General features: G+C 47.0%; 1 protein-coding gene across 3 annotated transcripts in view; it reads left to right on the forward strand.

Moving 5' to 3' along the window:
* The window catches only part of SLC35F3 (solute carrier family 35 member F3), a 181720-nt gene extending 172018 nt beyond the window's left edge, over positions 1-9702 (forward strand). For 2 of the 3 annotated variants that reach the window (XM_075748706.1, XM_075748707.1), the window contains 4 exons: positions 5806-5931; positions 6460-6652; positions 8197-8286; positions 9441-9702. In XM_075748706.1, the coding sequence (XP_075604821.1) occupies positions 5806-5931; positions 6460-6652; positions 8197-8286; positions 9441-9685 (654 nt within the window). In that variant the 3' untranslated portion in view covers positions 9686-9702. The remainder of the gene's footprint in view (positions 1-5805; positions 5932-6459; positions 6653-8196; positions 8287-9440) is intronic. The other variant, XM_075748708.1, reaches the window with a different exon arrangement.
* Positions 9703-19075: the final 9373 nt, after the last annotated feature.

A 19075-nucleotide genomic window follows, 5' to 3' on the forward strand; every position in this document is an offset into this window, starting at 1 on the left:
ATTTTCCTTCAGAAAAGAGGTAACTTGCTCCAGAGTGTGGCACGAAGCGTAGCTGCTATCTCCATGTTGCTGTGGACATGCATCAGCCTTTGCCTGCCCCTTCTGAGTGACAATTCCCCGGCTGCGGCACCAGACCTAGTTGTTTCTAACTGCACATTCCTGCCCGCAATGCATTTCCGGTCCCAACCTGTGAATTTAATGGGTCCCTCGCCTTTCTTATGCACAACAGCAGGCTTGCAGGGCGGCACGGTTATCCTTTGCACCCATGTCAGTCAGCAGCAGCTGCAGAGAGGAGAGCTGGGCTACAGCCGAAGCGCGTGCGTGCGTCGCTGGTGCAGGATCGGTGTAACGCCTGGCCAGCACCTATGGGCACGGGGCCAGGCAGTGAGGGCTCGCTCGCCTGGTCTGCTCTCCCGGCGGCACCCCAAAGGTTTGCTTACACCCTTAGTCCTACACCCCATGTGACCATCTGCTCCACAGGGTCGGGGGGCGTATCGGAAACCCCCACAGCTCCTTGCTGACCCTGCTGCGTTCTGGCGGCCCTCAGCATGTGGTGTCCTCTGGCAGCAGAGCGGGGTGGGTGGGTAACCCACTGCCCAGGGCCAAGGAGTAACTGCATCAGTGGGTCCCTCCTGCCTCGCTGCACCAGCAGGCACTTACTAATATTAACGGCAAGAATGGTAATAATACTTATTTTCCGCCCATCATTTGAGGAGCTCTCTGCTCACCCACTCAGGCAATGCTTTCAGTGCTCAGAAGAGGCTGTTAGCCCTCACTGCGTGGAGCAACCAAGAGTTAACTTTTCGGGAAGCGCTCCTCTCCAGCAGGAGCCCTTGGCCAGCCTTGCCGTGGTGGCAGCCAAGATGCTGCTCCGGGAATCGTTGCAAAATGTACTTGCCAAAAGCCTGGCCTGGCCAGCTGGTGTCTGTGCTTGCCCACCCACCTGCCCAGGTAGCCATACCCTGAAAACAAATTAACTGGATTTTTTGAGTACAGAAGCAAGGGTATCCTGAAATGGTCCTGAAGGAGAGAAGTGTTACTGTTATCCTAGCTGGATGCGCAGGACATTTTGATAAAGTAAAAAAAAAAAGCATATTTTTGTGGTCTTCAGCTGTCCTGTGGTGCTGTCAGCTGTAGTGCTGGTGGGACATCAGGAGAGGAGGTGTGTAGAGGGCTGACCACTGCTTTCCTGCACGTGCAGCTTGCTCCTTGGTCTACACGTGCCGTCTCTCAGCGCTGGGCACAGCTGAGGTCTGGGGAGAAAGCAGCCGACCTGTGCGTGGGGACACGCACAAGGGCAGGCACATGCCAGAGCAGAGATGGCTCTTGTGCTCTCCTTGGGTGCATGCCTGTGCGTGAAGAGCCAGGGTGGTCAGGGGCTCTCCAGCAGCTTCCTGGCCAGGCTAGGTCTTGTGCTGTGGCAGGTGACAGGCACCGGGGGACTAATCCTGCTCTGCATCCCCCCCCTTCCCTAAGGAGTGGAGGGAGCAGGGAAGCAGACCTGAGTGGTGGTCTTGGCCATGTCCAGCTGTCCATCGTTTCTTATCAGCGCTGCCTTGGGAAAGGCTGACTCGCTCAAAACCCAGCAGCAACAAAGCAGAGACACAGAGCAGGGGCCAGGGAGGTGGGGGACATGGGATGCTCCTGCCACATGTCCCAGCCCCTCACCATGGCATCTGGCACTGACAAGGGGTAGCAGGTTGGTGGGGGCCACTTGCTGAGAAGCCACCTCTATGCCCAAGGAGGAACATGGCCATCTCCCACCCTGGTGACAGGCCAGCAAAGGGCCTGGGCACAGGGGGAACAGGCTTGCAGGGGGACTGAGCTATTTCCTCTTGGGCCGACGTGGCATCCTGACGTGGCAAAACGTGAATGAGGAAGTGCCTGTCCATCAGGACTGGCAGGGCACGGGGCAGCGCAGCAGTCCTGCTGCCCAGCTTCGTGTGCCACCATGGCAGCGCTGGGGATGCTCCTGTCTGTGGAGGGACGTAGTGTGAAGTCTCTTGGAGAAATGCATTTTTCTTCCCTCTTTCCTCCCTTTTCTGTACCGCTCATGTGAAAAGCAACCGGCAGTGAGGGTGGCACTGCCTGGCATGCTGTGGGGGTAGCCTCGGGATGAACCCCAAAACAAAGCCCTCTTCCTGGGACTGGCAACTGGGAGGAAGGACAGTGCTGGGGTTTCTCCAGGAGCGACTTGGGGACTGCGAGCCAGCACACAGCACAGCCCCAGAGCTCGTGGTCCATGCTGTGCCAGAGCTGCTGACCCTTTCAGAAGCACCCTTGGAGAGGGTGTTTGGTAGATGAGGCTGAAATGAGGACAGTGCCTTGCCCTGTGGTGAGCAGGAGCCCTCACACGCTCCGTCTCCATCCCCATGGCAGCGCAGCAGGATGGATAGTGCTGCAGCAAAGCTTTGACCACACATTTGGGTGTCCCTGTTCACACCCACTGGAGAGGAGGCCAGGCGAGAAAGGCAGCAGCTTAGTGGGTTTTAAGCACATGCAAGTATCCTGCTTGGCCTTCAGAAGTGCAACTACTAGCTCTGCAAGCACTTAATTCACAATTTGGCCGGAATTTAAATGTATACACTGCAAAATCCTATCCTCACCACTCAGGCGCTTCTAAGTGCCTGCGTCTCCTGTAATGAAGTTACACTTCTCCCCCTTTCCCTTCACTGTGCCCAGAGCACAGTGTGTCCAGCTGCGCTGCGACCTGCCCCGTTGCTTTCAGAGAAGACACACCTGTAGTGAAGCTGTGAGCGCCTGGGGTGTTGCCTCTGCAAGCCCTGCGGTGCTGAGGCATTGGCAAGTCACCGCAGGCTGGCAGCCGTGGCGCGGCGCGGTGCAAGCAGCCTGTCACTGCTGCTAACGACGTGCGTGACAGACAGGCTGAAAGGCTTCCAGAGAAAGCGTATGTGACACACCTGGCACGTCGACAGGCGAGGCCAAGACTCATCTGACACTTGTGACATGCTTGATAGAAGAGGCAAAGACTTCTGCACCAGCAAAGCTGTTTGCAGACTGCATTTATTTGCTTTGGTCTCGGACTTTGGTGTTTCCCGAACAGTAAATAAAACAGCTCAGGATTCAAGAGAACCATCGCTCGCAAGTACCTCCTGCATATGTAACGTATAGACAAGCACACCTGCCAGTGGGACTTGGAAATAAATATACTATCAAATCCCAAATTGTAGTCTTCCTTTCCAACCAGGCAGACACCCAGCCTCCGGGGAGGTGCTCTGAAATCAGCCAGCCCCTGACCTTAAAAGCAAAACGGGATGCTTTTTATTCTGCAGTTCATTAATGCCCCCCTCCAAGTTTCCACTGCAGCGGAGTCGCAGCCGCCAGCGGAGGCTCGGGCAGGCTGCTCTCACCAGTGTGCGTGGAGGTACCGGCTGTTTGTCACAGCCTGACGTGTGGCTGTGGTCTGCCCCCGGCTCTCCAGTGAAGGCAGGACAAGCCCCATGCATCTCAGCCGGGAGACAGCCAAGCCTGGAGCAGGTGCTACAGGAGACACTGCATCTACCACCGCTCCTTTCTCTGTCACCTGGTCTCTAGCACAGGGGATGTTGAAGGACTGGAGTTGCCCTGATCTTTCAGATAAGCCCCAGCCATATATCTTGCAGGTCTACAAAGAGCTATAGAGTCAGACCAAAGGTGCATCTGCCCCAGGAGCCTGACTCCAGCAGCTGCCAGTAGGGGACATCTAGAAAAACTGTCTAAACAGGAAAAGCCTATAATGATATTTCCTCATGAGACTTTCCAGCCTCCAGCAATTTGAGGCTCAAGGACTTCCTGAGATGGAAGCGATGTTCCTACAGTTAATAGTCCTTGATGGATTTTTTCTTCCATGAGTTTATCCTTGTAAACTTTTCACATCCACAGTGTGCAACAGCAAAGATTTCCTTGGCTGCATTATATGCTGGGTGAAGACAAATCTCTTTTTTTTATTGTTCTGCACCTGTCCCATGCTAGTCTCATTCAATGACCTTTTTTCTTGTGCCTCTGAAGCCACAGAGTGTCTGGATTTTTTTTGACATGCACCAGCATGCTGAGATGGGAGAACTGTTGGGTGCTGCTGAGCTCCTTCAGTCCTGCCTATCATCTGAAACAGCCCCATGTTGCTGTAGAGCCATCCATTGGGGTTTTCTTCTCCCCTTGCTTTAAAAAGTAGCCTGTGCAGGACTGTAGAGCCCAGTTACACCACCACCACTTTAGAAATGATGCACCACAGCCGTGCATGGAGAGATCTGATGCCGACAAGGCTGCAAACCAAGATACCATATCTGCATCTCTCTAAATTTGCAGCGTGCACACCCAGCCTTTGCAGCTTACACTGGGCTCCGCTCTGATGAGGCCATAAATTGGCATCTTCAGAACCTGCTGCCCCTCCATAGCCCGCCAAAGCTGCGCTCATTCAGTATCTTGCACAGCAGTACAGCAATTTCCAGACTCAAACCCCTTCTTGTCGAGATGCTGTTAACAGCTGTATTGTCCAGGCAGTATCAGCTTCTGCTGATATGTGCTCTTTTCTACCCTTACGCCACCCTGCCATTCTACAGCAAAACCTTTGGAGAAATTAATCCATTTCTGTTTGCAAAAATGAGGCATTTTTCTGTTAGGGGGAATTGCAGACATTGATGTCAGCGGACAGGAGGGATCTGCTTGGTGATTGTGGAAGATTTTACAGGTGTCCCCTGGCACCAGCCTTGGCTCAGCCCCAGGAAAAGGCTGCCAGTGCTGCCAGGATGGGGACCTGCAGCTGGTAAAGGGGTCTCTTCGCCGTAGCTTGCTCATCAGGTGGCAGCAGAGCTCGGCACACAGGCTTTCCCCCTGCATCTTCACAGAAGCCCCAGCATCGCTGCTGGTGAATGGGAAAGGTGAGAGGAGGCCATTGCTCCTGGATGTGTAGGCAGCCGCAGCCTGTGGATGGGGCTCAAAACCCCGGTCTGGCCTCGGGAAAGAGGACAGTTGGTTGGCACTGACCCAGCTATGGGTCAAAATAAACTCATTTATCCCAGCCATCTTAGAAGCATCACCGTGACTGTGCAGCCAAAGGGGATGTCGTCCAAGCAGGGTGTCCCTCGCACCACTGCAGAACCAGGAATCATGGAACATGCAGAAAGCCCTTTTCACCCCGGAATTACCACCTGAGCAGGCTTGAGGCATCTGGCAGGACAGTCCCAGAGAAGCCAGGAGTCTCCTGCTGACCCTGCTGAACCAGGGGGAGCCTGTCCCTTTCCTTCATGAATGCTACCTCTGTTCAGACACCCTCCCTCAGGCATTGCTGTCGGCCTGGCTGGCGACTGAGCCTCCCTCTACTCTCTGAAATGACACATCTGAACCAGAAAGTAGTTGCATGACTTTTATTTCCCTATTTATTTCAAAAACCTTTTTCCTCCAAAACCTCCTCAGGACTCAGAGCCTTTCCTGCAAGCACCAGGGAATTATTACTTGTGTATTATAGTCACGCACAGGCTGCAGGGACCAGCTGATGGGGAGGCTCAGTGACAGAGATGAAATCCCCCCCTTCAGCTCAGTCCGAGACACAGGGCTCTGCGGTCTGGCCTGCCACGCACCACCCCGAGGCATCCGCTTCTTTGCAGCTCTGCCTGCAGCTCCTCTGCAGCCAGGGAAGCCGTGAGGGGAGGCACATCGGCTCCGCGGGTACCGGCCTGGGCTTGCTACTTGTTTTCTACATGAGCAGATGATGCAGAAGTACCACCTTCTCTTTTAAAGCTGCTCGCATCTTTTTCCATGTTGGGGGCTGTCCAGTAACACCTGCTTTCTTTCTTTGTCTCCAACCAGATCGTGGCTGCTATATTTGCTATTGCAGGGATAGTTATGATGACATACGCTGATGGGTTTCACAGCCACTCCGTTATTGGGATAGCCCTGGTGGTGGGCTCTGCCTCAATGTCTGCTCTCTACAAGGTAAGCACATCAAGCTGTGCAGCTTGTTCTGCAATGAATGCCACTCTGCCGCTGCTGCTGCCACTCTGCTCTTGCTTTCCGCAGTCTGGCTCGGTTTCTGTGAATTATTTGTGCTGAAGGAGCAGGCAGATCTGCAGGCAGACAAGCTGCGCCATGTGCAGCAGAGCCATCTCGACCTGCCCTCCTCCCCCAGACATGGACCCTTCACTGTGCCCGTGCCAGCTCCCCACCCTGCCAGGGGCAACACGCCGTCCTCAGGTGGCGAGGGGACGAGTTCCCAGGGAGAAGGCAGTCTGACGCTGTGGGGGTGTGTTGGGAGGCAAGGACAGGGGTGCTTGCGGGCTCCCCACAGCTTCACGAGCAGCCATCGCAAGCGTCCGGCAAGCATCGCTGCATAGGTGCCGACTGACACTGCTCGGCACCCAGCCCCTCACCACCAAGCGCTGGCCGTGGGCCAGGATGCCGGGAGCCATGGAGCCAGGACACCAGCCCTCCAGAGGGTTAACCCCATGTGTTTTCCTCCTGTAGGTTTTATTCAAACTTCTTTTGGGCAGTGCTAAATTTGGAGAAGCTGCCTTATTCCTGTCCGTGTTAGCTGTCTTCAACGTCCTCTTCGTTACCTGTATTCCTGTCATCCTTTATTTTACCAAAGTGGAGTACTGGAGCTCTTTTGACGTCATTCCTTGGGGAAACCTCTGTGGATTTTCGATTCTCTTATTGAGTGAGTAGAGGGGGGGCTCTCACACTGCTCAGAGTGGAGGAGGGTGCCAGAAACTGGCCGCTGGTGGAAGCTGCAGACTTCTGACAAACTGCTTTCCCTTCTTCTCAACCTAATTATTAGCTTGAGAAATCATGCAGAGGGCCCATTTCCAGGTGGCAACGTAGACCCTGCTCCTGCTGTTATTACCAAACCAAAATCTTATGGCTGTCATTAGAAGGTGCTGTGGGACTAAACTGTAAAGCTCGTCCTAACTCCTACTCGTGAACTCTGCTTCACAGAGACAAGTGGCACTTGCCCAGGCTGTGACAGGCAGGGCATTACCTTGGGCTCATCAGCATCCCCCAAGTAAGCAGGTTAGGCCTCCAGTGCCAGCCTCCAGTGCCTCTGCTGACTTCAGTAATAGCGAACTGCTATTCCTAAAGAGCAGGAAACTTTGGAAAATGTAGCATTGCATAGTGCTGATGGGAGTTTGGTAGGTGGCACTCCTCTCTTCTGCTGCCACTGCTGTGCCAGCGAGGGAACCCAGCATGGGTGGGATGCCACATCCAAGCTTTCATGATTCATGGTCATCAGAAATGTGATGCTGTTCCTTGTTAAACTAGATGTGCTAACTGCTGCCACAGTTGGTCCCCAAACTGGATGATGGCATCACATCTCCTAAAATGTTCCTTTCATTTCTACTGGAAATAGCCCTTCCCCATCCCTGTCTTGAGTCCCATCTCATTCTACCCTGAACAATCATGATGCTTGACTCTAGAAGTACCTCCAGTTTACTTATCAGTGGCCTCAGTGGAAGTTTTCTGTAAGTAAATAGCACAGAATTTGGCAAGCGTTCACTGGGGTGTGCAATGTATAGGTACTGCTAGAAAACAGACAGAGCCCCAGCTCCTGACAAGCTCAGTACTGGCAAGGCTGTCTTGAATTTGCTAAAGCTAATCACCATAAAACAAGGGTGAATTTGGTCCAAAGCAATTACAAATTTGTCATAGGGCACTCCATGAACAGTGTATGGCATTACAACGGAGTGATATTATAATCATGCAGTTATAATGCTATTATAATTTCATTGTGTGAAATTATATTTAGCAAGTTCCTGTCAGGAAGAGGGTCAGATGTACCGCATCTTCCACCTGTGGCTGGAGGCAGCTTTTCTACAAGAAAGGTATCCAGACAGAAGCAACTGTTTGGCTGAAATCTCCCAGATGAAGTGTGTTTAGTCTTTCAGCAGGGCAAAGTGGCTTGGCATAGAGAGTGGGAATCACCGCACATTACACTGGGAGACAGGTTGTACCCAAACCTCACCCCGATCCTGCCACTGGGCTCCAGTGGGATATACAATTCCCTGGGAACAGCAGTGTCTCAGGCAGACGGACATGCAGCAGACAGACATCTGTCCACAGGCATCTTCCAGGAGTAACAACAGAAGTTAATATGCCTTCTAGATGAACAACGTACAGAGAGAGTAATAAAGCATGTGTGTTTCAAGTGACGTGCTCTCTGCCTAGTTTCACTGTAGTAAAAGGTGTTTTTCTTTCCTTCTTCAGCATTCAATATTCTACTAAATTTTGGGATTGCTATTACATACCCCACCTTGATTTCTCTTGGAATTGTACTGAGTGTCCCAGTGAATGCAGGTAAGAATTTCTGCCTTTTGCATCTTAATGAATATATTAAATCTATGGCCTTTCAAATGCACAACAGGGATAAAAGCAAACAGCTTTATTAAACATGTTTTACATCTTCTCTCAAAGATTTACAGAGATGATGCTGACTAAAAATGTACTTTACGTGATAAATACATATTGTATAGTATTACATGAATATTCATAATCTCTAGAATACCTTTTTAAGTTACTGTCCAAAGCAGCCAGCATATTGAAAAACAAACTAGATTTGAAGTCATCTGTCTCCGAGCTGGTACAAAAACTCATGGATAAAGTAGAAATCAATTCTTAATGATTTCTTCAAGGCAGGCTTAACACTAAATTGAAACAAATGAAATTGCTTACAGTTTAGAGCAAATATGTATTAATAATTCTGCTTCCTTGATAAATAATATTGCAGGTGTTTTTCAAGAGCACTGGACAAGTCCATTTGGGGCATGGCCTGGTACATCGTCAGTTTTCTGATATTTAGCAAAAGCCAAGAGGCTGCAGAGCCCAAGAGGGCTGGGCAGGGGAGTGCAGGGGCAAACCTGGCCCAAACCAGAGCCACCTCTCCCAAACCGGACTCCTAAAACCCAGCGTGCTGAACTAGCGCCAGGTGGCAGCTCCCAGCTTTGTGCTGGCTGCACGCATGCAGAACCGGGGACCTGCCATCCACCCCGGCAGACTTTGGTACCAAATGGTGTGACCCTGCTGGAATGCGTGCACAGCTCAGCGTCTGCAGGGTTTCTTATTCAGCAGGGCAGTCAGGCTGAGAAGAAAATTCACTCGAAAAGGCTGCTGTGCAGGGGAAGGGAAATGCCGCTTTCCCTGCATACCTGGACCTCAGCGGGAGTTCCTCCTGTGCTGTCGGCAAGCAAAGGGCGACGATGCTGCTGCAGGCAACTGCAGCTCCAGGCATCGTCCCCTTTTGCACCGTGAGCCCACAGGCCAGCTCTGCCTGCTCTGACGGGGGCCGTACCCTGCTGTGTGCTGAACCAGTAGTCTCCCTGCCACCATCTCCTCCATGGCCGTGTTCTCCTACCCCAGCCAGCCTTTGGAGCCGGGGAGGCGAGGGGGGGGGAAGGGGATACTGCCCTAATGCTTTGTCCCACCTAATAACACCCATTCAATATCCCACACAGTTGTTGATCACTACACGAGTGAAATTGTCTTCAACAGTGTCCGAGTAATCGCCATCATCATTATTGGCCTGGGCTTCCTCCTGTTACTCTTGCCAGAGGAATGGGACGTCTGGGTAATAAAGCTTCTCACGCGTCTCAAAGTCCGGAAGAAGGAAGAAATCCCCGAAGGGAATGGAGACGTTGCTTCAGGACTGCCTAACAAGAGCCGGAGAACTCGCCCCTCCATGTCATCCTTTGCTCATTAAATGCTCTTTTTACCAAACTTTGTGGTTAACCTTATATATGATGATGCAAAGGTCTTTTCTTGGGAAGAAGCACACCTGTCCAACATGGTGTACATACCTGTACAGTTTTGATATGATCACCATCTAAGGCATCAAGTCTTGGCATGTCCAGTTTGCTTGTACTTTTTTCACATCAGACCTTTCACTTAAGTAGTACACTGAAAAAAAAACAAACCTGCAAACCAAGAACCTCTCTTCTCTTTTTAAATGAATGTAATATATAGTCAAAATATATTTACATAGGTTATTTTAAAGAATGATTTTCATGAAAAGCAGGGCAGACATTTTGAACATTAGGCACCGAATGATGCATTGCACACTGTGATTTAAAAGAAACAAATGCTATGCCACATCACACATTTATTTTTGACCAGAGCTGTACTCCGAAAGTTTTCAAGGAACCAAAAGGAAATATTTTCGGGGATGGGAAAATGGGGGTAAGAGTGGAAGGAAGGAGGTTTGGAAATCACTCTATGTAGATGAGCGCATGTTGCGCTGCAACCAGGAGAAAATTCAAGCGCTAAAAATGCTTGCACTAAAGCACTAGAGAGAAAGCAGTTTAGAGCCCAAATCTCCTTATTCTGCACATGACTGTAGTTCACGTTTAAAATCATGCAAGAGAAATCCAGTGCCTTCTACAGAACTCTTGTCTTTATCCACGCAGAACCAGGTCCCGCCGCAATGGCACTTGCAATGGCAGGGCTCAGGCTTGCAGCCCCGGGGGACCCCGAATTCCCACCGACATCAGGACGTGCCCCCCCATACATGCTGTGGCTTCTGTGGGGACGCGGGGCCCAGGGGACCGCACGTTTGCGCGCAGGAGACCTGGTTCTCTTATCACTTGCACAGGTTTTACCCCTGTGTGGAGCCGCGCTTGATTAACACCAGTGTGAGGAAGGGGAAGTCTCGGTCATGTGTGGGACAATCCGACCGAAAATGGTCACAGGGGCTGACAAGAGCGTGGTTGCTGATGTATAGTCTGAGAGCACGGACTAAGGGGGTGAATCGCCAGTTGCTTTTACTCCATAATTGTGAGTGTTAAGAGTTAAAAATGTAAGATATTTACATCAAATGTAACACTTTTTATGAAACTTGTAAGCACCAGGATGTTTACTTATGCGATTTTGGTTCGCCATTAAATTTCTATCTGTGATAGATCACATGCTATGTAAAAAAAAAAGGGGGGGGGAAGGTTATAGTTTACTATTTTTGAAGTTTACATTGTTGCATACAAAATTAAAGTGTTCTTTTAAACTGCTGCCATAAGCCTAAGGGTCCCTGCTGCCACTGAGGCCCTCTTTGTCTCAGGCAGGGGTGGCATCCACTTCAAAACATTTTAGCAAATCAACTTCAGATTCCATTATCTGTTTGGCAAAGCTAAATAATAAAAGATTTTAAACTCAGCCTCGGTCAGTGCTATCTGTTTCCCTCTCTTGACTGCACCTTTATTCCAGTTTTACTGTGGGTAGCACTTGGCCAAAGTGATCAGAAGGGAGAGACGAGATCATCAAAGCAACCGAGGCTGCAACTGATGCGCTGCCTCTCAGCCTCTCCTCTTCAGGAGGAGCCTTAGACTTCCTGGACAAATCTGTCCGGAACGCTGATGTTAGGCATCAGTCAGGAGCTACATGCCCAGCAGAAGTAGACGAAAGGAAAAGCCGACCTTCCTTTGAAACCGTCAGTGAGCAGCCATAAAGCCAGATGCCAACAGGTATTTAGGGGCTGTGGATGGGACGTGAGTTTGTCCGTTAATAATTAGGCCCCGGTCAAGGCTGTCTGTTGTTTCCTACATATCTCTTCATGGCCAAAAGACACTAAAGATTTGCTAAGAGAGATTACACACGCAAGCAAAAATCTGAGGCTGTGTGAAGCTGCTCACAACCACTGTCCCATTCAGTGCTACACACCTGAATTTTTAAATCCATTTCTTTGGGAAGCAGGGGAGGGAAAGGCATGGGACAGGAGCACAGGTACCACTCTAATAACTGGTTTGAAGGGTGCACACAGACTTGATCTCAAAGCTCCCAGCTTAGAGCTTACTCCATCTTCGGGCATACCATTTTGTCATCCTCAAAGTACCCCACTCCCCTCCCCAAGCCCTCTGTCTGAGGCAAGGCCAGAGAAAAATGTACAAACAGTCCTTCCATTTTCCACAGTCCCCTTAAGTGGCATCTTCTGTCATCTCTGCATTCCATTTTGCTGTGTGTTTGATGCAGTCTGGTAGGTATCCAAAACTCTCTAAATGCCACTTTAAAAATGGCAACTAACATGTGTTTATTACTAAAACCACAGCAGACTTCTTAACATTCAGTACAGATCGTGGGGGAACTTACGCACCAGAATGGACAGCATCATCAGTAAAACTCTGTGATTTACCGGATGCACTTGTCATTGCTTCTGTTGGCTCATCCTTCCTGAGAACAGGCTAAACACCAGAAAGGGCTGGGATTCCAAACAGCACTGTATTACAATCTCTCTCCTGAGTGGGAGCTGAGCAAACTAGATTTACACATTAAGCAATTCTAAACTACACATAGACAAATTAATCAGTTGAAGTGACCTCTATTTTTTCAGGCAACACCTTGCCCTAAGGATAAACACCTGACTTGACAGCAAGCAGTTGCTTAGCAAAACCTTCCAGTGAGGCCCAGGATGTGACTAGGAGAACATCAAGAAAGCATCATGTCCCTATAGGTACAGGTGTGCATTTCTAAGTGCCAAAGCTTCACAGATGTAAAGCTGAGGAATGAAAGGAACTGGAGGTGTTGGCTGCCACCAGTAGGACAAGGCAGAGACCAAACCCTTCTGAGAACCTTTGGGGTGAGGGCAAGATTGAACCCACCTGATCCCAGGAAAAATTCAGTGCCTCAGAGATGAGGGCTGAGCTCTGGCAGGCTCCCCCGCTTGCCCTCACAAGCCTGAGCACTGTGTGCAATCTCTGCAGCACCCTGCGAGTCAGACCCACTGCTGGCCCGTACGGACCCCACACAGCTCTGCGGGCTGTACCTGCTTTGCAGAAAAGAACAACGCAAGCCTGAAACCAGCACTTTTAGCCCACCCTTGGCCACCTCAAACCTCCTCCTGAGGCAGAACTGCAGGTCCCTGCAGCACCAGGCCTTGCTGCTTGGTGTCTTTGAAGCTGGTCTCCTGCATCATCGCTGTGTGGGTCCTGCCCACATCACCAGGTGGACACCATTTCTGGTCAAAAACCTTTCTGCTGCTGTATCTGCAGGCCTGCACACCCACAAGGAAGTGAAGGTTTCCCTGTACAGTGAATACAGAAGTCTGAATTGACTTGCGTAGCGCTGGATCATATTCCAAATAAACTCACAAGTCTGCACAACAGAAGCACAAGTGAAACACCCCTCCTCATCGTTGAAAATGATGTCACAGGCTCCAGCACTTCAGAAGCCTGAGGAATAGCACCAGTCACCTACCTGGGCTACATGGACTCAGAAAGCAGGCTGGGATGAGAGCTACACAGACAGACTCAGAAAGCAGGCTGGGACTGGGGGTTTCTTCGAGGAATGGAAGAGAACAGAAGTCAGAAGCCATGCAGCTGGTGTGAATCAGGAGCACAGGAGAGCTGCTGATGGGATCAGGACAGAAATGCCTTTTGGAAAACACTTTCCAGGGCAAGATGCCCACTTGCCCCTTGCTACCACTCCAGTTTCAAGAAACGGGGTCTGTGCACACGCTGTAAAGTCATAAACTTCAGGGAGTTTGGCTCCATGTCCCTGATGTGTACTGCAGAAAGGATGGAGTCCTTCAAGGTGTCCGAGCCTGAGCTACTCCCTGGCAAAGGCCAAGGCTGAGAAGCTTCTTTCACAGTCCAGTCCCTGTGTAAGCTGTCTTTGCAGAAACTGCCAGCAGTTATGGATTTTGATGGATGAGTTTAATTAGCTCATCATTATTACAAGAGAAGCAACTAGATTTCTTCTTTAGCTGGCATGTTCTAGGGCATTTCCATAATAACCTGCACCTTATCTAGAAGTCCTGAACATTAAAAAGGGAAATAAGGAAAAAAGGAGCAGAAATATCTTGTGAAAGCAAGAAGGAAATCAAATGAACAGATGTCCATCTGCAGCCTAAAATTCTTCTTTTAAGAGGAAATCACATTACTAAGGACAAGACCAGTAGCCCAAACTAATGTTTCTGAAATAATAAGCCTCATATTTCTCTCTTCTATCTGAAACTCTGTTAGAGGGATCTTTTTATATGCACAAGATCATTCTAAAGAAGGTGGTGATCAGGATTTCCCCATGTCCATCACAGACACACTAGGATGCAAACAACTTCTCAGTAATGAAGAGTGACGCTTATCAGGAGAGTTACAATTCTGGAAAAGGCTTAAACAAGGGAGGTTGTGGACCTCATGTTAGTAGTGTATTTAACAACCCATCATATGCTATTTCTCTGCAATGACCTAGAGACATTTCTTTAATCCTACTGCTGAACTAGATGATCTCTTCAGAAGAGAAGTCAAAAGAGTTTTCCAGCTCTTCATCTCCAGGTTTCCCTCCAGTTCTAGATTCAGTCCACCTAACATCTCAAGACAGCCATCAGTGCATTGACTGCAATCAACTTGCAGAGCATCTTTCACCCAAATGAAGAGAACTAAAGTAGACGTGCTTTAACAGAGTTATACACCATAAATTGAGAATCTTTCTGATGAGTGACAGTACTTAATTTAGAGCCCCTCAGCATGTATTTTAGACTTATTCACCATGTCCATTACCTCGTGCCTATTAATGCTGAATGCGGCCAGCTATTTGGCTGCCTGGCCTCATGACAGTGAGAGATCCTCTCTCAGTTTTAGTCTTCACTGTCTTGAATAAGTAAAAAAGAATGATCACTAAATCCTTTTTTTTTTTTTTTTTTGACCAATCACTTATGAACACATACAAGAACACTGGCCTCAGCACAGCTCTTTTGGTAATCTCTCTCCTTTTGAAAAGCAATAATTTATTCCTGCTCTCTGTTTCCTGCTTCACTAACCAGTTATTAGTCCACAAGAAAACCTTCTCTTTTGATCCACAGTAGCTTCATTTCTTTGCCTCATTAGAAACTCTTCAGAAATTCAAGCGTGGTACTTCCTATTCTCTTAAAATAGGGGCAAAACAAGTGTGTGGAAAGTCATCCATCCTTCAGACTCCTTTTAACATGAAAGGACAAGATTACTGAAACTGAGATTTCCCCTTTGCCTTTCTGTAGGGGAGGGATGCCTTGGCTAACTTCTGCAGATTACTTACACCAAACTCCAGCTTCTGCACATACCCACGACTGACCCAGATGTTTAAAAGGTTCTTATAAGATTCTTAAAAGAACCCTAAAAGCTGGAGGTCCAAGCAGCAGGATTTGTAAGGACTTACATGTGAACTTCAGCTTGGATTTCCTGCCCTCCTGGCCATGACCGCATGTTACGGGCCAGTGAACACAGCTTTGCTGTCTCCCAGAAATAGATCTCACCGTCCCTCTGGCTTCTGAAGCTGCCAAATCTTTAATGACTGCAGCCTAGTAAGCAAAGTAAGTTGCATAATACTCTGCTTGTGATTTTTGGCCAATTATACATTTAAAATGCCTTCCTGACTTGTACACAAAAACGTTGTGCGGTTTTGGATTTGGTAAAGGCATGTCATTTGCTAGCTTGGCTGCCAAGAAAATTTATATTGATCTTGGGAACAAATACCATGTTTGAGAACGATGTTGCCTTTGTGCATGTGTAAGCAAACCCATCTGGTACAGTACACCTATGCTTCACAGAGCATGTTTATAGTGAACATAAAGTAATCAGTGCAGGTGATGGATTATTAAATACAACACCTGAATGAAAGAATGCACCTGAATTCTTTATGAAGAATTTTAGGATGCATTTCAGTCTCAGAGAGAACTAGGAACCACTTCTTCACTTTTAGTACATAACACGCTGCAAAAATTTGAAGGCATCCAAATTAAACTAAAAAGCTGAGTTTTCTTCTCCCACTTACATAGCTTTGAAAATTGGAGTCTGCTTGTAGACCAGGCAGATTCTCACTTTCCCATCTAGATTTCTTGAAAAAAGTTGAGCACCAACATTGCTGCAAAGCAAGCTTGTCTCATCCTTGGTGGGCATGGAGAATTGCTAATCAAGAGCCAACACCAGAGTAGAATTAGTCAGTCTTCCCACCTTACTGTCACCTGCTTTTCCCAAAATACTTATTTTTCTGTTTTCTTCCTTCCTAAGAACTGAACAAAAATGGAATACTGGCATTAAAAACAAGTGCCTATAATTAATGTAAATTAGTTCATCACCTTAAAAGAATCCTAAACCTCCAGTTGCTGGGTTTTTTTCTTCATCATATTCGCCACTCCTCTAGGGAGCCTAGTGATTTTCAGTCTGCCTTCCACAGAGTACTCCACCTACGTCCATGAGAGGTCACAAAGACAAGCATGCCTTTTCTCAGCAGGCTTCAGATCACTAAACAGAGGCCTGGAAAAGGTGACAATTGCTGTTATGTCTATTCTTTCTCCTTATGTCTCCATCCCAGCCTGCACAGATGGCTTAGTCCTTCCTAGTCAAATCCTCTCCAGCGGTACCCGATGAACCCACACAGACAGCCCTCCGATACATGCAGAGCTACCACAGAAAGCTGTGGCAGCCTCTACATCTGTCTCTCCCTGAGTGTCCCAAGTCATGCACTCAATTCTCTATGTTCACATCACACTGGCACTCTCAAGTGCAGCAATCCTCATCCCGACACCCAGCAAAGACAGCATTATGCGGAAACCAAGGTAAGAGCCCCAACACACATTTAGTTGACAAATAACATGATAATGCACGTTTTCTTAGGGATTCAGAAAATTGGTTTGCTAAGGCTGCTGATCAAAAGCCACAGTTTTCTTTTTCCTCATACGCTCCTCCTTCTTTATACATTCAAAAACCTAAATTTTTGCTAACTCATCCAAAAAAGTTTAAGCATGTTATTGTTAAAAGGAAATTCATAAAACTCAACATGAAGAATTTATGAAATGATAAAGATGAGTGCTTTGCATAAGGCCACAGAAAGTATACAGTATATATTTCTCAAACATTTAGAATCTAGTATACCTCTTTCAGATCTTTATTTATTTGCAAATGTTTGATATGAAATGCAAGGTTACACAAAGAGAAAGAAGTTTTTTTTATAAACACAGATTGTTTAGTATTGTCAGTGGCTACTAAATGATGAACTTGTTAATTATTAGCTAAGGAATTCATTAACTGTCCGCCAGTTCTTAAGCAATTCTCTTACAAAGCTCAGTGGTCATCTCTGAAGCCTGATTCTTCAAGAGGGATATTTAGTTTTTAAAAGATTTTTGAAAAGCTATTTTAAAGATAAAAATTACCTGTCCTGTTAAAGAAGGATCTATTTGAAAGAGAACTTAAGTCTCACTGAACCCTAATTAACCACAAAAATAACCTCAGAACGCAACGTAAGGAAGACTTTAAACAATAAAGATGTATAAATGCTTCCCCTCCACAAGAACAAAGAGTGTTTCTACACTCACCTTTGCAGACTGCATCTTCAAAGCTGATGCTACTGCCAAGAGTAACCAATGAGGATCTTTAGCTAGTAAAAGCATGAAGGTAGCATCTGAAATTTGGTCACACAGAATCTCAAGAGATCCACTCAGAGAGATGCTTGACGTTCAACCATTTAAGTAAACTCTGTTAAAACATTTTCAAAGAGGAGCAGAAAGAGGGGATTACTGTTTGCAGTTCATGGGGTTTCTTTGCTTAATTTATTCCTTGTTTTAATACTAAAACCAGGAACAATTAATCATTGTGATTGTTTCCCTTTTTTTGTTTAATTATTTTCTTTCACCAGGCATAGCAAGGAACACTGTAAGACCAAAGGAGTCAAAGTAGCATCCTTAATGGACATCTAAGAAGCAGGAAAAATAGTATCTTAATGTATGGTTCTCTCGCACTACATATTTTTTTAAATTTTTATAAAAAAACCTGCTTGGTCCTCAACAATGGAAAAAAATGTCCAGGCTACCTCAGGTAAGATTTTGTTATTATTTCCAGCAAAATAAACAGTTGGACACAGGGCTATATTGCTTAAAGAACTCATTTTTTAAATTCAGTTCTCTGAAAGTCTATTACAGATGAGGATCATATATCGGAATCTTTCAATGCAAGAAAAACAAATTAATTGAGCTCCTGGGATAAGCACAAAGCTGAACACAGTACAGTCCATCAAGGAGTGCTTGCATTATTAGTCCTAAGGACACCTGTAACATGCTAATTGCTTCCACAGTGAAAAGAGAAGTCATCATGGTTGCCAATCCAGATTCTGCTGGGCAAATTTCAATTAAATATGGGGTGAGGCTGTAGGTGAGGTGAGATCTGTTAGATGTTAACTGGAAGGCAAAGCACACACAATGTTGTATCCCAATTAGCAAGAACAGGCACAAAAGAGTCTGAGAGCAGAACCACTGTATAAACTCCACGATTCACTTTAGTGCATTGCTGGCTAGAGTTTCCGTGGGAGACAGGCATCTATTTCTTTAACATCTATCTCACTAATCACTAAATGGAAATGTAATTCAATGGCTTCAACTGTGGCAACCGGTGCACCTAACAAATCTGGAATTTTTTCAGCCTCCCATCTTTCTAGAACATTTGCCTCTGCCTGGCTATTATAAATATCCCATTTATTACTTACTGGGCACATTTCCCAAAAGTAAAAGAGTAAAGATAGATACTTAGAATTGGCTAGCTAACAACAAAAAAATCCACCTCCTTATGATAGCAGTTTAACCAAATGGAAATACTACCATAAAAAATGTATTAGATAAATCTGTCCTTTTTTTTTTTTGCTTTCCTATTCATGCACTTTCTAAAACCAGATCACTAAATTTCCATAACATCCATTACACAGAGTTATTTACAATTGTCTCCAGTGAATATTTCTTGGGCTACAGGTCATTAAAGAATAAACTATTTATCACAAATATCCCAGATGTGCTATTTGGGCTTTGTGATTAATTATATATGATCACATTATCCCCTCTGTTTCATGAATGCTGTAACTAAACAACATTACACGCACCATAAATTTTGAAATCTAAACCACAACTGACATTTCCTACTATCACGTTTTGGTCTTGAGACTTAACGTTCATTTTCTTTTCAATATTCATGCTTGTAAAAGCTTGCTTCACAAAAGCTTGAGCGCAAAAGGGTCATAGGTAAGCTGTAATATAAATTTACTTATATATCTTTTCAACAGAAAAACATAATTGAAATTGTACTTTTGTAGTGACTTCCACTCACCTTAAAACCTCTGTTCTATTAGAAATTAAATTACTGTATTTTTGTCTCTT

Source organism: Balearica regulorum, chromosome 3 (genome assembly GCF_011004875.1).
Source record: "Balearica regulorum gibbericeps isolate bBalReg1 chromosome 3, bBalReg1.pri, whole genome shotgun sequence".
NCBI lineage: Eukaryota > Metazoa > Chordata > Aves > Gruiformes > Gruidae > Balearica > Balearica regulorum.